The sequence below is a fragment of the Balearica regulorum genome, chromosome 14 (genome assembly GCF_011004875.1).
Source record: "Balearica regulorum gibbericeps isolate bBalReg1 chromosome 14, bBalReg1.pri, whole genome shotgun sequence".
In the NCBI taxonomy this organism is placed as follows: domain Eukaryota; kingdom Metazoa; phylum Chordata; class Aves; order Gruiformes; family Gruidae; genus Balearica; species Balearica regulorum.
Window position 1 is genome coordinate 11,924,381 of NC_046197.1, and position 16,189 is coordinate 11,940,569.

Below are 16,189 nucleotides of genomic sequence, written 5' to 3' on the forward strand. Positions count from 1 at the left end.
TGACGGGGGTAGAGAGCCTTAGCGAGGTGCAGGACAATAAGCTCTCAGGGAATTAAGAAATGGCATGGCCCAAATCTCAGGTTAATCACAGAAGTGTATTAGTCATGGTTCCAGTGCTCTGGAACACAGAGCCTCTCTGACATCGGTTCCACCAAGACATCACAACTGTCTCTCAGATAACTCCATCCGCAGCCAGAATCCACCCTGCCAGCTGAGGCACGGGTTGGCGGGCGCACGCCCGTGGCCGCAGCTTCTCTCTTGCCTGATTTCACTGTCTAGATTTCATGGCCGTGACCACCATGCCTCCCAGGAGGGCCGCGAAGGTGAAGCCCTGGGCCAGGATACGTGCCCGCATCATCAGCTGAGACTGACGGATGTTGCCCCTCTTGAAGCTGATCAGTCCGTAGGTCAGGACGCCGACAGTGCAGAGGCAGCCTGCAGAGAAGGGCGGAGGGGCGGCTCAGCAGGGCAGGGCCACAGGGATCAGCTCCCCTCTCCATCCCGTCTCACCCCCACGTCCCCCCCCCGCACCTCAGCGTTGCGGGCTTGTTAGACAACACCCTCAAACGAGAGACGCCTCCCCCGAGGGCAGCCCCTCGGGTCTGGGATCCAGAGGGGCCGACCCGCTGCTCACGGCCTCCATCCCCCCAGCCCTTCCCCCTCACTCAGCCCCCACAGCGTCACCCCCCGCCCTCTCCCCTCACCGAGGGGCACCAGGGGGTTCTCGCGGGTCTTGCGCAGGAACTTGTCCCCGAAGCCCTCCTCGCTGAACACCGGCAGCGGGCTGGGCTCCAGCGGCGGGGGAGGCCCGGCCGCCATGGCTGCGGCCCGCAGGGAAGGTGACCACCCGCGACCCTCCCCGGCTGCCGTAGCCAGGAAGCGGTGCGCGCTCCCGGCGGTCAATGGGAGGAGAACCGCTCCCGGCAGGCCGCTCGCCTCTCCCCGCCGCGGGTCATGCCGGGGGTTGTAGTCCACAGCGGGCACACCCGGCGGGCGGCGCTGCAGGCGCGGGACTACATTTCCCGTTGTACCCCGCGGCGAGGCCCCGCCCCGGCCGGCCCGGCCCGGCGCTCGGCGGCAGCGGCAGCAGCGTGGGGCCGCCATGCCGAAGGCGAAGGGGAAGAGCCGGCGGCAGAAGTACTCCTACAACCTCAACCGCAAGCGGCTCTACCGCAGCGCCCGCCGCCGCGCCGCCCCGCGCATCGCCTGGTGAGGCCGCGGGGGGTGGGTACGCGGGGGGGAAAGGGGGGGGGCGTGCGTGGGCTGTGGGCAGGGCGGCCGTGTGGGAGTGGGTGCCCCGGGGGGGACCTGCTGCACGTCTCGGTGGGCGCTTGGGGGCCGATGTCTGTGGGGAAGGGGACACGCAACCACGCGGGGAAGGGTGAGCGCAGCCCGTGATGGCGGTGCCTGTCCCCGCGCAGCTCCCACATCCGCCATGCCTGGGACCCGACCAAGTCGGTGGCGCAGAACCTGGCCGAGATGGGCCTGGCCGAGGATCCCAACAAGGCTGTCCCCATCCCCAAGAAGAAGCTGCTGGTAAGCGTGGCCGTGCCCCGCCGGGGAAGGGCAGTGGGGCTCGGCTGAGGCTGCTCCTTTGGGGGAGGGTGGAAGGTCGGGCCTCCCCCAGGACACGCAGCCGGGCTGGTTTTCCCCATCCTGCTTTGGAGCGTGGGTCAGGTGGCTCTGGATCAGTCACTGTAGGCAGATGAGTTTATTATTTTTATTAATATGCTTTTCTTGCCAAGATCCTGGCGTGGGAACAAGCTGCGGTGTCACATGGAAATAATGGGCCCTGGAACAAGTATAAATAACGTCAGCCGATCTCCTGGGACTTGCCAGAGAGAGGTGGGGTTGGGAACGCTGCGGCTGAGTTGCTCCTGATAACAAAGAAAGCCTCTTTGTGTACAGCAGCGTCAGCCTGGCCTGCCTGCATCGAAGGGCAACGCTTCCAGGAGAAAGGTGGCCCCACGAAATGTCACATTCATGAAAAAAAACCATGAATGATCTTGTTTGCCACTTGTCTCTGTTCACACAGTATTGCTCAGGCAACAGGCTTGCACACAGGCTAGCTTAATGGTGCAAATAAGGCTCTGCGTAAGCCAGCTGCGACCTCCTGGTCCTTGCAGTCGTTGTGTAAGCAGTCTGGAGTTTTGCAGGCAACATATGGGGACACAGCTCTCTTCTAAATGGCATTTCTTGAGTTGCCTTCTCTCGTTTAACACAGGGGATAGAAGTGGAAAGCGATGGATGGGAGCAAGGAAAGAAAATAGTGCGGAAGCCCTATGTGGTGAACGGTCAGTGCCGCTTCTCTCCTCCCCAGGGAGCGTTTCACCAACCTTGGCAGGTTTCCTGCTGAACTGCACCACTGCCATTGCATTTGGGGTTCTCCCAAGGCCCTGTGGCTTATTTTCTCTCTCATGTCTGTGCTGCCAGACTGTCCTTAGCTGCCATGCTGTCCCAGGGGCAGGAAGGCTGTTACTTCTTGTCCAGACTTGTGGGCCTGTGGAGGAGTTCCCCCCACCCCGGCAGCGGTCAGCTGGGGGTTCCCAGCTGAGCTCCAGGACAGCAGCTCTGCCATTCCCCTGTAGCCTCTGTCTCATGAATTTCCTTTTCCCTCCTGTGCTGCTTTTTTCACAGTATTCCTACCTGCAGCCCCACGAGGGCTCTTGACACTCTGAAACATGCTGGTGTGAGGCACCAGGGTGACAGGACACTGTGGCTGCAGCACCCAGTGTGTTTTGGTGGGCTGGGCAGTCACACTCTGCAGCCTGGGCAGAAAGGCCCTGTTCCTTGTGGTGTGAGCTGGAGAGGAGCCACAGCGCGGGCCTGGATGCCTGCAGCCTATGCAGAGAGCTGTTACCTTGTTTGTTTTCCTGCACGATTGTGTGCACGAGCAGCCGAGCTGTGCTGCAGGAGCCACCTCCTTTCTGCAGTACTGGCAGGGCTTGATTTTGGGAAGAGGCTGGGGACTCTGAGGTGCTGCTTGCTTCCCTCTTCTGCCTGCCTGCCTCACAGTGTCTCTGTCCTCTGCCTAGAGATGGAATATGAGGCCAGTCTCCCTGAGAAGAAGTCAAACACGCTCTCACGAGACCTCATTGACTACGTGCGGTACATGATACAGAACCACGGGGAGAACTACAAGGTAAGTACTGGCTGTCCCAGAGCGAGGAGCACCCAGAGTGATTCTGGGGAATCGCTAATCCTCTCTCCTGGATCCTGTTTCGCAGTCAGCTGATTGTTAAGAGGAAGCAGTGCTTTGAACCTTGGCCAGATCCCTGTCTGACTCGGACACCGATCGCAGCCGGCCTGGGTGGGCCTTTGGAGCGTGGCTGGGCTGGTTTGGTGTTTGCTCTTGGGGCCACTCCTCTGACTTACTCTCCTTCGTCCCAGGAAATGGCTCGAGATGAGAAGAATTACTACCAGGATACTCCCAAGCAGATTAAGAGAAAGATCAATGTGTACAAGAATTTCTATCCCGAAGAGTATAAGGATTTCATTGTATCACTCAAGCAGGAAAACATGGACGTGCAGTGACTGCCCTTTTTTCTCAGGTTTGCCTGCAAGTGTAGGCCTAATGTGACCATTTTCTGAACCGAGTGGGGACTGACAGACTGGTGACAGTCACGGGCTCAACACCAGCAAGCTGAGCCACACAAAACCTCTGGCGATGGAGGAAGGGCCTTCATCACAGACAGTAATAACCAGGCATGAAAGACTTGGCTGTGGCTTGTGGCATCGGGACTGAACGTGCTATGCCGCTCCCTTTCTGTGTGGCAGCCAGCACTTTTTTTGCCTTGTTAAAATAAATTACTCTCTCAAATAAGCGTGAACGCCTTGCTCATGGGCTCTCACTTGGCGCAGTCCCACTTCTGAGAGCTCTCGGTGCTGACCTGTGGGATGTGGGTATCGGGCACGTCACCCTCTGCAGCAGCGGGGCTGGGGGCCTGCAGGGTGTGGGCAGCGCTTGGGTTTTTGCCGATTTCCCTGTAAGCAGAGGCTGCAGCGGGGCCACATGCTGCTTCCTTCCCCTGTGAGTGACCTTCCTGCCTGCAGCTTTGGAGATCGGGCTAGGGGCCCCTTCCTTCCCTCCCAAGGAGCCAGAGGGTAGTGCAGAGTGATCAGCCACCTTTATTGACAAGGGAAGGCGCGACTGTACAAAAGGTTTCGCAGCAGAGACCGGCCGGCGCATACTCCTTTTCCCTGATGTGCTCCCTGGCTTCCCCAATAAGTTTTCCAGGACCCAGTGCCCATGGCCTGACCCAGCAGCCCTTCTGCCTGCAGGCAGGGCTTCCAGCGGGCCCTGAGCCCAGCTCCTTCCCCTTCTCTCTGGGGCAGCTGAAAGGGAGGGAGACCAGGCAGGGGGGGCAAACGCCTGCTGAGCACAGCTCCTACTGAACAGCCCGTCCTTAGGCCTGTTCAGGGTGAAGGGGCTGTGCAGGGCTGCCCCATACCTGTCTTCATCTCTCCTAAACAGGGTTTTAAATAGAGCTGGGGGAATCGAGGGCTGTGCTTAGCCCCAGTGAGGGACAGCCTGAGCTGGCTATTCCCATCGGTGTGTGCCGTACTGGCAGGACTACAGTGCTGGGCTGCGCCAGCAGTAACTCTTCATGTTTTTTGGGAAGGAAAGCCCATCTGGGGTGACGTGTCCATGCTGGTGGGCAAGAGGGCCTCCTCACTTGTTCAGCCCCGTTCATTTAATACCCTGCAGGACTGCCGTGAAGATGTGGGGCCCTGCCCTGTGCTGCACATTCCCACTCACCAGGAGGTAAATGCTGCGCTTGCGCCTCCATCCCAAGGGAGGTTTCATCCCTGAACTGGGGGAGGCAGCTGCCCTCTCCATGTGGCAGAGAGCAGAGCCCGCTGCTCGTGTTCCCTGAGAGCAGCTGTGCCGAGCTCAACCCGAAACCTCATGGGGTGCAGCAAACACCCCAGGGCCAGCAGCCTGCTACCAGCGAATCTGAGCTCCAGGGCTCCCACCCAGCCACCTCCGTCCTCGAGCCGTGCTTCCCAGAGAGGGGCCGTGCCAGGGGGTGGGAGCCTGTCTGCCCCCCGTGTGGGCTCAGGGCTGGGAAAGCAGGGTGACCAGCAGGCTCTTCACATGGAGGACGCTGGTGGCGGTGCTCAAGCTGGCCCAGGTCGCGCTGGTGGGCAGGAGGAAGAGCTCCCGCTGCTCGCAGAGTGTGTGCAGGGCCAGCTCCTCCCGCAGCTCTGCTGCGCTCAGGGCATCGCTCTTGTCCTGAGAGAGAGAGAGAGAGAGAGGCAACCGCTTAGGAGGGGAGCAGCACCAGGAGCAGCGCTGCCGGCTGGCAGGAGCCCCGGTCCTGCCTGTGCAGTCCTGGCAGGGATCGTCCACAGGCAGGGCTGCCTTGCTCTTGCATTGGAGTTGCTTTGATGCAAGCTAATGGGAAGCAGCACCAGGCACAAGCTTGGTCACCTGCCTGGGACTGTATTTCCCCTTGGAGATTTTGCATGCTGCTGCCTGGGTGCTCTCCTGAAACTCATTAGCCGGGGCACTGGTAGCAGCCGTGCCTCCTCATGAAGACTGGAGGAGACAGGCAGAAATCAGATTTTGCAAGAGCTGGTGGATTTTTGCTATCAAGATTTCCCCTTGGGACCCTGCGGAGGAAGTTTCACTGGACACAGCTCTAGGGGAAGCTGCAGGGACAGACAGACAGACAGACACCCACCTGCTTGTTGGCCAGCACGACCAGGGGCAGATGGGGCTCTGCGGCCAGCAGCGCATGCAGTTCCTGGCGCGCCGTCAGCAGACGCGACCTGTCCACCGAGTCCACCACGAACACCAGCACATGTGCCTGGCTCAGGTAGTGGGGCCAGTACGCTCGCAGGTTCTGGCTGCCGCCCACTGCGGGAGACGGGCATGATCAGGCACCAGCATGGGGGCGAGCGGGGCTGCTGCCTCCCCTTAGCACCCCGGGGTACCAGACCTCCCGCATCTGGGATGCTCTGCACCCCCAGCCCGGTGCTGGCATGTGGGGGGACCCTCCAGGCCGTGCAGGTTCAGCCCGAGGGGATGTGGTGGGGCCAGGCCAGGCCAGTCTTACCCTCCAGCAGGTCCATCTCCAGCCCCTCGACATAGAGCTGGGCAGAGTTGAAGCCGTGGGTGGGTGCGATGTGCTCCCTGGCCGTCTGGCTGCAGATGTAGTGCAGGACGCTGCTCTTCCCCGCCCCATCCAGCCCCAGCACCAGCACCTGCCGCCAGTCCAGCTGCGGGGGCACAGGAGGGTGTGGGGTGGGTGGGGGCCGGTCCCAGGACCCACAGCCCCACGCTCAGGCAGCTGGTTGAGGGACCGGCCTGGAACAAGGGGTCCTGCCAGCCCCCCCCAGCCCCTGTGCACCCATCTCCAGCCCGGTGGGCTCCAGGGGTGGTTCAGACTGGGGACCCCTTCCCCAGCAGGATGGGCTGCAGGAGGGTCCCCGAGGGCCGTCATCCCGAGGAATATCCTGGGGAATCCAGTCTGACCTGTGCCGGGGGGATCCTGGTGTGAGATCCCGGGGGGATCCTGGCTCTGCGCCCCCTTCCCCAGCCCCACGTGCTCAGAGGGATCCTGCTGCCGATCCAGAGCCTTCCCCAGCCTGCTGAGCACGGGGGCGACCCCCTCCCCCCGCCCCTTCCCCAGCTTGAGGGCCTCGGGGGTGTGAGGAGCCCGGAGGGATCCCGACCCCCAGCCCCGCCCCGTTGGGCTCGGGGAGATCCCGGGAAGAGGCTCCCGGTATAGGGGATCCCGGTATAGAGGAGCCCGGGGAGGTCCCGACCCTGTGCCCTTCCCACGATGGGCCGGGGGTCCCGGTGAGGGGCGGTCTCCCCCTTACCGCGTCGCCGGGGGGATCTCGGTCCCGCAGCTCCCGCAGCTCCCGCTCCCACCAGCCGCCCCAGTCGGTGCCGGTGCCGGTGCCGCGGAAGTAGATCTTCCAGGCGATGAAGAGGAGGGAGCCGAGGGCGGCCACGGCGGCCCCCAGGGCCAGCGTCAGGTCCCGGAGGGCGCCGGCCGGAGCCATGTGGCACCGGCAGCGGCACCGGCAGCGCGCGGCCGCGGTGCAGCTGTGTGTCCCCCCCCCGCCAGCTGTGCGCGCGGGCGGCACGCCAGCGCCAGCTGTGCCCGCCCCTGACGTCACTGCCGCGCTTAAAGGGGCCGCTCCCACCGCGGAGGGGGAGGGAAGGGAGAGATGGACGGAGGGATGGAGGGAGGGAGGGATGGTGGGGAAGATGGCGGGAGGGATGGTGGGGAGAAGGGATGACGGGGAGGGGGAGGGAGGGAGGCTGCAGAGCCTCCCCAGCCAGTGCACTGACATGTGAGCCACCTCCAGGCCCCACACCCGCCTGGCAGCCTGGCACCCAGCACAGCCGGCGCCCACGGGCCCAGGCGTTGCACCCGCTGCCCACGGGACTCGTCCTCAATTCTCCCCTGTGGCACAACTCATCCCTGTCCTGGGCCAGGTCCCACGGAGGTGGCTGCAGGGCCTTCCCTGGAGCCACCATGTCCGGCCCCTACGGCCCTCAGGGAGGTTGCAGCAGGGCAGCAAGCGACCCCCAGCCCCGCTGCCGGGGCCGTGGGTGGGCTGGTCACCCCTCCCGCGGGCGGACCCGTTTTGCTGGCAGAGCTGGTGCGTGGTCGGGCAGGGGACGGGAGCAGGCAGGAGAAGGTGTGCCAGGACGGGCAGGGCCGGGCAGCGCTGCCCTGGCAGGAACGCCCCACACCAGCGAGGTGTGGCAGGGCCGGGCGCGGCGGGCAGCGGTGCCCACCCGTGTCCCAAACCCCGCCCGCCGTGGGGCCCCGCCCTGCCCGGGGAACCGTTCGGCCCCGCCCCCTCCGCGCGGCCCCGCCCCCTCCGCGCGGCCCCGCCTCTTCAACATAACCACGCCCATCCCGCTCGGCCCCGCCCCGCGAGACCTGAACTACATCTCCCAGCGTGCCCCGCGCGTCGCCGCCAGCTCTCGCGAGACCCGCGCGCCTATAAGATCGCTCCCGCGGGGGGCGGTTCCCCTCCGGCGGCAGCGGCGGCGGCAGCGGGTCCCCTGCGGGCTCCGCCATGGCGCCGCCCGGCCCACCGGCCCCCGGCCCGCCGCCCTCTGCCGAGCCTCGCTAGCCTGAGCCGCCGCGGCGCCGCCGCCGCCATGAGCTCGCGGCAGCCGGACGCTCCCGGTAAGGCCCCCCTCAGCCCCGCGCTCCCCACCGTCGCGGATAGGCCGCGGCGGGGCGGGCGGGCGGCGGCGCTGAGCGCTGCCCTCTCTGTTCGCAGCGCTGGAGCAGGGCGGCGGGGCCCGCCCGGGCAAGATGTCGCTGCCCATCGGTGTGCCGCGGCGGGCCTTCAGCTACGACGACGCCCTGGAGGACACGGCGCCCATGACGCCGCCGCCCGCTGACCTGTGCGCCAACGTCCTCTGGAAGCAGCCGGTCATCCCCGAGCGCAAGTACCAGGAGCTCTCGAAGGTACGGGCCGGCCGGTGGCCCTGGCCCTGGTTTGCCTCCGGTGTTGCCGCTGCAGCCCGGCCCTGGCAGCCCTGCGGCCTGGCCGAGGCACCGCACCGGGCGAGCTGCCCCCGCCCTCGGCAGCAGAGACCTGCTGTCCCCGGGAGCCCTCGGGAGGTGCCTGGGGCCAGAGACGGGCTTTGTCGCCTGGCCCTTGCGTGGGAACACTGAAGTTTGGTTGCCATAGGTGTGTTCTGGGAGTCCCATCAGTTATGGAGATGTTTATGGGTAAAAAAAAAAGCTGTAACTAAGTGTAATTCCACCAGAGCAAAAGGGTAGATGTAGAGTGGATGTAAATTCTTTATGGTGAAGGTGGTGAGACACTGGAACAGGTTGTCTAGAGAAGCTGTGGATGCCCCATCTTTGGAAGTGTCCCAAAGTCAGATGGGACAAGGCTGTGACTAACCTGATCTAGTGGAAGATATCCCTGTCTGCAGCAGGGGGGCTGGACTAGATGATGTTTGAAGGTCCCTTCCAACCCAAACTGTTCTGTGAAATGGCTGTCAGGATTTTTGAGTGCAGGACCAGCTCTTTTAAATGTAGAGCCTGTTTTCTAAGTTTGAAGTGACGTTAAATGTTGTTGAATGGAAGTAAATAACTCTGCATCCCTTTGAGCTTAACCTTTACTTTTCACCTCTTTTTGTTTTTAAGATCTTTCTCATGGAAGAAAACCTAAAGTTGTGGTTTGGCACAAAGCAAACTGTCCAGGCAGGGGTCAGTAACTCTTGTGTTAGGAGGAGGAAGTCTGTTTCACAGGCTTACTTGTTTTCTAGCATTCATCGTCTGATTCTTTGTTGCTAGGGTCTTGTGATCAGTGGTAGAGCTATGACCACTAGAAACACTGAATGAGAAACAGATATAAGGAATGAAGGGGAAAAAAAGATCTAAACACTGGCCTCTGATCTGCCATTCTGTAAATAGTTTGTGTTTCTGAGCTGTGGAAGGGTGCTCTTGTCCAGTTGACCTTGGAGTCCAATTTGCAGTTACTAGAGTAGAAGTAGATCTGTTCTGGTTTCTTTGCTGTTGGCCTTTTTGTACTTGGAGTAACAACTTCTTGGCTCTGAGCCCAGTAAATTTTCAAGTGTTGGATGCGAGTTGCTTGTTCATTGCTACGAATTGTAAGGTTCAAGCTATAAACATTCCTGTAGTGAGAACAGTGTACAGGTTTCTTCCATGGGATGAAGGCTAGCTGCTGGAGCAGCTTGTCCTTGTCTCATCTAAGTAGTCAGAGATGTGTCCTGGCAAGGTGCTGAGAATCTTTCTCATCTTAAACTGTTACCCTGCTTCTTCCCCACAGATTGAGGAAGGGGATGCTAGCATGAATGCACCTGTCATAACTCCTTCATCATCCACTGAAAGTGTGAACAAGGTACCTGTGGTGAAGGCCAAGGCCACTCATATCATCATGAACTCTCTCATTACAAGTAAGAACTCTCACCTCTAATGGGGTGTGGGCATGCGAGTGTGCTCTGACTTGGTAATGCCTCAAGGTAACTACCAGTGTTCCTCAACAGCTTGTGGGTTCAGACTGACTCTACTCTTGAGCTGTATGAGGTTTTTTGGAGGATGCTTCTAGAGGGAAGTGAGGAACTAGGGAATGGGCCACAGTTACTGCCTCTGTTTCCGGGTGATGAGGGAGGAGTGCAGGGTATGTATCTGCTGACAGGACACTGCAGTCCATGCCAACTTGTTGCTGGAGTGCAGAGGTGGCTGCTGCTGCTACTCTGTTTGCTTATTAACTTGCTATTTCTGAATGACAGGTAAAGCTCTAAAATTAACTGGCCTGGTGTGGAGAGCTGACATACTGTGCTAATGGAGTGCTTGCTGGCATTTATGTTAGTTAATAGCAGCAGCAGCTGTCTTACTAACACTAATGCTTCAGAAAAAACACCACCTCATAAATCATGATGCCTCAAAATCAAATTGGGTCAGTTATGTTTGCAGAGGAGATGTGCCCATTTGCAACAAGAGGAGTTATTCATGTGTTATTCTGTCCCTGCTGCCTCTTAGCAGCTGGGATCTGAGCTTCATCTTTTTCTCCAAGCAGTGCTTCCAAAGACTTCTCGATTTTCAGACCAGCTATTTTGGAATAGCTGTACATTTGTGCTTATTTCAATAATTCATAAAAATAACTGACACATCAGAAAATAACATCCAGGAATATGGACTTTCTTCTGAAAAGCAGCTGCTGCTCTAGTCTAATGATAAAATTGTAATCTAGTTAAAACCATGATGGCCTAAAAATGTTCTTGTGCAGTAAGAAATCAGGAGCCCCAACTTAGACCTCCCAGGAAGAACATTCAGTCACAAGTTGGAAAAAAGCAGACAAAGGTCCTCTAGATCTCTCACAGTGCACCATCCCTGCAAATAACTTTAACATTGTGAGTGTTATCTGCTTTAAAGAAGACATTGGGCTTTTCCAGTAATCTTTTTTTGTGCTCTAATTCCTTTTGGCTTTTTTCTTAGTTGCATTAGGGAGTGAACATCTTACGCTGGTAATGTGTGTGTGGGGAAAAGTGCTTATATTTTTCGAAACTGAAGTTGATATCAGTGTATTAGATGCTGACTCTGTGTTTGGCTGAAATAGCTTATTTTACCTAACCTAGAATCACTGGGTGTCTTTACCACCTGTTCTGCAAGGCTGTCATTGTCAGATTAGCTAGTGTGGGCAGTCTTTCAGTAGACTTCATTTTTTGTTGGCTAAAACACCTCCCTTGAATCTAGAGGGCCACTTAAAGTGTCCAGCTTATTGGGGTCTCCTAGATTTAGGAAGCTGTAATTAGGAGTGATGCAGCTTCTTGGGTGACATAGGTTTAATTACAGGTGTTGCATTTGTAATTCATCTGGTGATTTGGGGCAAATCATTGCTCATCTGACTTAACTCTGTGACTCAGGATAGTTTTCAAGTCAGAATATCTCGTTAGCTTCATCTTGCTGCATCTACTCATCACAACATGTAGGTTTGAATGATGAAAAAAGGGTTCTACATTTGGTTGTTTAAGTTGCCTTTGCTAGAACTGCTTGTGGTGGCATTTCTGTGTGAATATGTGCTCTTGTCCATTCCAGAGCAGACTCAGGAGAGCATTCAGCGCTTTGAGCAGCAGGCAGGGCTGAGAGATGCTGGCTACACTCCTCACAAAGGCCTCACTACTGAGGAGACCAAGTATCATCGAGTGGCGGAGGCCGTGCACGTAAGGCTGTTTTGCATTGGCTTTCTCCGTGTAGGCTGTGTACTAGCTTAACATCTATCTGGTGACATAACTTTTGGAGCATGTTGCTAGGACTGTTTAAACTGCTCCCTCTGAAGGCTTTTAGCTCATAAAAAGGGTTACCCACTTACGTTTTAAAGTTAGCATTTATAGTTTTGAAACAAACTTTTTTCTGAAATCTGTCATTCCACAGTTGTGTCAGACTATCACAGTTGTCTTTCAAAGTGGGGACATCCCTACACAGAATCTATTTTCTTGCTATACCTTTGGTGCCCTGCAGTTGACTGTTGTAGCTGTTTGTCCCAACAGAACTTGTAAACTGCTTTTCTGATGTGGAAGTTAACAAATTAAATGGGGCTTGCCTCTTGCTGGAAATAAAGACAAAGGTCTTGAATCAACATGTTTCTGATGAGCTCAGTTGCCCACAGTAATCTCGCAGTTGGAGTTTTAGTGAACTCCCCAAGTGTACTCCCACAAGGTCAAAGTTTCAATAACAGTGTTGGTGAATTGCATTAGTGTGGCTTGGATAGCCACAGGAAATGTTCTGAGAAGGTGCCTGTGTAGTTGGTGTTTGAACTGTAACTGCCCTTCAAGTGACCTCTTCAAAGTTCAGTTTGTACTGTCTGACTTGTAATAACCTGGTTCATGTACACCCAGTTCCTGTTTATTTTATGACCAGACATACTCTTCAAATGCAGTTCATCTCGGTGTTGTAGAGCAGTGTTCCCATCCTGCTGTTTGTGGATTACTTCTTGGGGGTCTAGTACTCCTGTACCTTCTGTACGAGGTCTGGTCTCACCTTCAGTGGAGATCTTGTGGGACTGAAAGCTTTGTTGCTCTGAAGTGCTGCTGACAAATGGTTGCTGTGGCATCTAGACTTGTCACCAGGTGGCTGCACTGATGTATAAGCTGGTTCTGCTACATCAGCAGCCTCCCTGTGAATGCTGGTATTGAAGCAGTGTGTTACTGTTGGGCAGCGACTCCGAATTGCAGAGGGAGCTGTAGGTGTTACTTTACTTCCTCTAGCCTGAAAGATGTGTATTGAGCATAGCAGACTTCCGAAATGCTTAATCTGATGTGGAAAGAAGCTTAAGGGGTGTATGCAAGTATTGTAATACTGAGTTTAGCTTTAGGTGAAGTGACATTTAAATCCTTTATCACCTGTGATATAAACAGTTGACTAGTTTTGACAATAAAACTGGGTGTTTGTTCCTTATGTCTTGTATTTAAGCTCTGTTGTGTCTGTGTTTCTCTTGTTTCTCCTAACAGAAGCTAAAAATGCAGAGTGGAGAGATGACAAAAGATGACAGACAGACTTCTTCTGCTCAGTCCACTCCAAGCAGCACTCCCCACTCCTCTCCCAAGCATAAAACCAGGTACTCTTCCTGGCAGACCACTGCCTCCTTTGGTTTCCTACAGGCTGCTGAGGTTGGAGCTGCTACAAATAACCTTATTCAGTGAGGGACTAAGTGGTGAAATTCAGAGCCTGCTGTGGATTTGTGTTGGATAGGTCTGAATATATTGAAAGCTTGTGGAACTTGAGCATACATATCTTCATCCTGACTGCTAACAAACCTGCTAAGATCATTTGAATTGCCCCCGATAACATGTAAAGTTCCTGGCACAGCAGGGCCACTTCAAGTATTTGTTCTCATGTTTTGTACATCTCAATGATTTTTCCCTAGGGGTTGGTTTAGTCAGGGATCCTCTACTTCTATCACTGGCCAAGACTTTGCCATGGAAGCTGGTGGGGACAAATTGTCATCTGAAAGATGGAGCTTGTTTGGACCCAAAGCCATCCAGAAATCCACCAATGATCCAGGTATGTCCTCTAAAATCTCCTGCCCTGCAAGAGCATGGGAAAACGGCCACACAACAAACTCTCTAGCTATTTCTGGAGCCTTATTCTGCTTGCGTTGTTACTCGGACCATCTTGTGAATGTGTGCTATTCATATAATTTCTGTGTGTAAATATAACAGGTAAAACTTATGCCAAGGGTCTCAAAGTAGAAAGAAGTTGCACTTAGCTGCAGTGGAAGGACAGGATGTGAAGGTGACAGCTTTTTACTCTTTTTCTGCTGTCGGGTGGAACAAGAACTGGAACTGTCAGCCACTGATGTGGAATAGGCTTTAGGTGACATGAAGCTGCTGGGAATAGGCTTTCTGCAGTGTTGGGCAGCAGTGACACTGCTCACTCCTGGCAGCAGTGGAAAAAGGACTTGGCTTGTTTTCCTAGCTCTTACTTGCTGTGATTTTTTTTTTCATCAGGAGGATTTACCATCCAATCCTATAAGGGCGCCCAGAAGCCATCCCCAATGGAGCTGATGCGTGCTCAGGCTACTAGGATGCCAGAGGATCCAGTCACCTTCAAGCCACCCAAAATGGACATTCCAGTCACAGAAGGGAGGAAACAGTCTCCACGTTCCCATAGTATCAAACCTCGAGATCTGAACGTGCTCACTCCCACTGGGTTCTAGGAAGAATGCTTCTGATATCGTTAGTGGGCTACAGGCTGTCTTAGGCTCTGCTTCCCTGTCCCATTGTGCTGCAGTAAAATAGGAAAGTCTCACTTCCAGCTCTTCATCTCAGAAAAGGAAACAGATGTGACTATCTTCCTAAAGCCAGTCTTGGAAAAATTCCTGCACTAGTACTAAACCGATGTAAACCATCCTGTCTGCTGTATTGCACCAGTTGGGTCTGCTAGGCTGTGCTAGATGTGCTTCGTGGCACACTATGCCACAGTAAAACCTTGAACCATGTTTTGTGGGACAGGACTGCAGGTGATGTGCAAGCAGGCTGACTTGTCTACCTGTAGCCTGATTGTATTGTCCTGCTCAGTGCTGAAGTACTCTCAGTATACAGACCAGCAGAAAATGATGAAAACAAGCAAGGACTAAAAACTGGACCATTAACTGCCAGCAGAGAGTTGCTCTGGGAATGTGGTAGGTCGGTTTTAAGTGTGGCACTCCCTTACTCTCCAGTGTGACCTTATAGTTCAACACCTAGTATTTCTTTCTTAGAGTTTTTTTAAAGGAAAATGGTCACTGCTCCACTTCTAAGATGCTCTTACTAGAAAGGCAAGGGAGCAGAATCTAATGGGGCTTGGCAGTATGAGGAAGAATTGCTTCTCTTCTGACTCTTCATGTTCTGCCAAAAAGGTGGAAGTGACCAGAGCTGGTGTGGCTTTAATCAAGTAATCCTCCTCTTCTTTCTGCAAAACAACACTGTCCTGCCTTCTAGACAGACTTACAGATGTTCTGACACTGAGTGCTGCTTGATTAAGTTTATTTTTCTAGCATCTTGTATGAATCATGTAGAAGTGTATTAAACACCAGGGGCACTTCTTAAATAGGGTTTTTTGTTTCATCAGCATTAAATGCATTTTGCAGGGCTGGGGGAGGACTGAGGGCAGATGAGAATTAAACATACCTCCCCACTATGATACAGCTATATGTAATTTTTGGCCTATGCAGAACCAGTTACTGGCAACAGCTAACACTTGCTTTCATGAAAAGTGGAAGGAACTCCTGGCCACCATCTCATCCCTGAAGCATTGTAGGCAGTGTTGCTCTGTAATTGTCATCTGTCCTGTGGCAAACAGGTCTCCTCTCTTGATCTCATGATTGTGTTGCAGAGCTCCCTTAGGCAGCAACAGGCTTTCTGTAGTGGCAAGGTGGCAGCAGCAGCTTTGCATCTGGTACTGGAAGCTTCTCTGTTGCCAGGACATCATACAGAGATTACTTAAGAGCTGGTAACTTTTGAGCTCTGGGGTTTCTGCCTTCTTAAACTGAACATTCCTCCTGGAGGGTGAGGCAGGAGTTGGCTTGCTTGGCTAGGTGCTGTCCCCTTTGAAGATGTATATTTTGTGGCTCTGCTTCCTCTCAAGCTTCAACAGCGCTGCCAATGATGTGTTGTGTTGAAAGTCCCCCACCCAACCAAGCAGTTTTTGCTGTTGCCACTCATTTGCACCTTGGCAATCAGTCTCTCATTTGACATTAATTTATTTGTTGTCTGTATTCATGTCTCTAATGTGTATGATTTTTTTGTTTGTTACAAGAAAATAAAATTCTTGTGAATGGAGGTCCTTGGTGTGTTTTAGTGCTGGCAAAGCATCTGTGGAGGAAATGCAGGGCTGTCCAGTGAGTGTGAGGTCAAGGTTCTGCCTAATGAGGCTCTGGCAGCACTTGCACTGGGGTAAAATGGTTGATCTGTAAAACTCCCTTTCTGACAGGGAGACCAGGTTTAAAGCCAGACCCAGTCCTGTCTTAGGGCTTGTGCAGACAAAACTAAACACGAAATCTTTGTGTTTTCTTGAGCTATTCAGATCGTGATAAATTGATGTCCCTGAGATTGCTTTTGTGGCTTGTGTACTGCGTTTGTACCTGTACTGTGAAGGTGGGCAGAGGTGTGGGAGCCAGGCTGGTGTTTGGAGGTGCCCAGCTCCCAGTGGTGTGGCCATCCCTGCTTTGCCTTCCTCTGAAAAGTTCTGCT

At 55.1% G+C, this 16,189-nt stretch overlaps 4 protein-coding genes across 4 annotated transcripts; 2 read left to right on the plus strand and 2 right to left on the minus strand.

The window, feature by feature from the left end:
* Positions 1-76: 76 nt before the first annotated feature.
* HIGD2A (HIG1 hypoxia inducible domain family member 2A) lies at positions 77-917 on the minus strand. The gene is made up of 2 exons (XM_075766279.1): positions 705-917; positions 77-435 (listed from the first exon to the last, which is right to left on the minus strand). Exons 1-2 carry the CDS (start codon positions 817-819, stop codon positions 269-271), a joined length of 282 nt encoding a protein of 93 aa, XP_075622394.1. The 5' UTR covers positions 820-917; the 3' UTR covers positions 77-268.
* A 129-nt stretch (positions 918-1,046) lies between these two features.
* On the plus strand, positions 1,047-3,830 carry NOP16 (NOP16 nucleolar protein). Its single transcript, XM_075766277.1, has 5 exons — positions 1,047-1,209; positions 1,422-1,536; positions 2,225-2,294; positions 3,036-3,142; positions 3,391-3,830. The coding sequence occupies exons 1-5, from the start codon at positions 1,103-1,105 to the stop codon at positions 3,532-3,534; spliced, it is 543 nt and encodes a 180-aa protein (XP_075622392.1). The 5' UTR covers positions 1,047-1,102; the 3' UTR covers positions 3,535-3,830.
* Positions 3,831-4,110: 280 nt separating this feature from the next.
* On the minus strand, positions 4,111-7,367 carry ARL10 (ARF like GTPase 10). Its single transcript, XM_075766276.1, has 4 exons — positions 6,832-7,367; positions 6,063-6,225; positions 5,688-5,863; positions 4,111-5,236 (listed from the first exon to the last, which is right to left on the minus strand). Exons 1-4 carry the CDS (start codon positions 7,309-7,311, stop codon positions 5,060-5,062), a joined length of 996 nt encoding a protein of 331 aa, XP_075622391.1. The 5' UTR covers positions 7,312-7,367; the 3' UTR covers positions 4,111-5,059.
* Positions 7,368-7,952: 585 nt separating this feature from the next.
* Positions 7,953-15,778, plus strand: KIAA1191 (KIAA1191 ortholog). The gene is made up of 7 exons (XM_075766818.1): positions 7,953-8,162; positions 8,260-8,450; positions 9,787-9,913; positions 11,556-11,680; positions 12,968-13,074; positions 13,384-13,520; positions 13,967-15,778. The coding sequence occupies exons 1-7, from the start codon at positions 8,135-8,137 to the stop codon at positions 14,173-14,175; spliced, it is 924 nt and encodes a 307-aa protein (XP_075622933.1). The 5' UTR covers positions 7,953-8,134; the 3' UTR covers positions 14,176-15,778.
* The last annotated feature ends 411 nt before the right edge of the window (positions 15,779-16,189 follow it).

Coding starts and splice junctions, on each gene's coding strand:
- HIGD2A (XM_075766279.1), bottom strand. CDS start 819: ATGGCGGCCGGGCCTCCCCCGCCGCTGGAGCCCAGCCCGCTGCCGGTG. Junction 436..704: donor GAACCCCCTGGTGCCCCTCG/GTGAGGGGAGAG, acceptor CCTTCTCTGCAG/GCTGCCTCTGCACTGTCGGC.
- NOP16 (XM_075766277.1), top strand. CDS start 1,103: ATGCCGAAGGCGAAGGGGAAGAGCCGGCGGCAGAAGTACTCCTACAAC. Junction 1,210..1,421: donor GCCGCCCCGCGCATCGCCTG/GTGAGGCCGCGG, acceptor GTCCCCGCGCAG/CTCCCACATCCGCCATGCCT. Junction 1,537..2,224: donor TCCCCAAGAAGAAGCTGCTG/GTAAGCGTGGCC, acceptor CGTTTAACACAG/GGGATAGAAGTGGAAAGCGA.
- KIAA1191 (XM_075766818.1), top strand. CDS start 8,135: ATGAGCTCGCGGCAGCCGGACGCTCCCG. Junction 8,163..8,259: donor GCGGCAGCCGGACGCTCCCG/GTAAGGCCCCCC, acceptor CTCTGTTCGCAG/CGCTGGAGCAGGGCGGCGGG. Junction 9,914..11,555: donor CATGAACTCTCTCATTACAA/GTAAGAACTCTC, acceptor TGTCCATTCCAG/AGCAGACTCAGGAGAGCATT.
- ARL10 (XM_075766276.1), bottom strand. CDS start 7,311: ATGTCAGTGCACTGGCTGGGGAGGCTCTGCAGCCTCCCTCCCTCCCCC. Junction 6,226..6,831: donor GAGATCCCCCCGGCGACGCG/GTAAGGGGGAGA, acceptor GTGCCCCCGCAG/CTGGACTGGCGGCAGGTGCT. Junction 5,237..5,687: donor TCGTGCTGGCCAACAAGCAG/GTGGGTGTCTGT, acceptor TCTCTCTCTCAG/GACAAGAGCGATGCCCTGAG.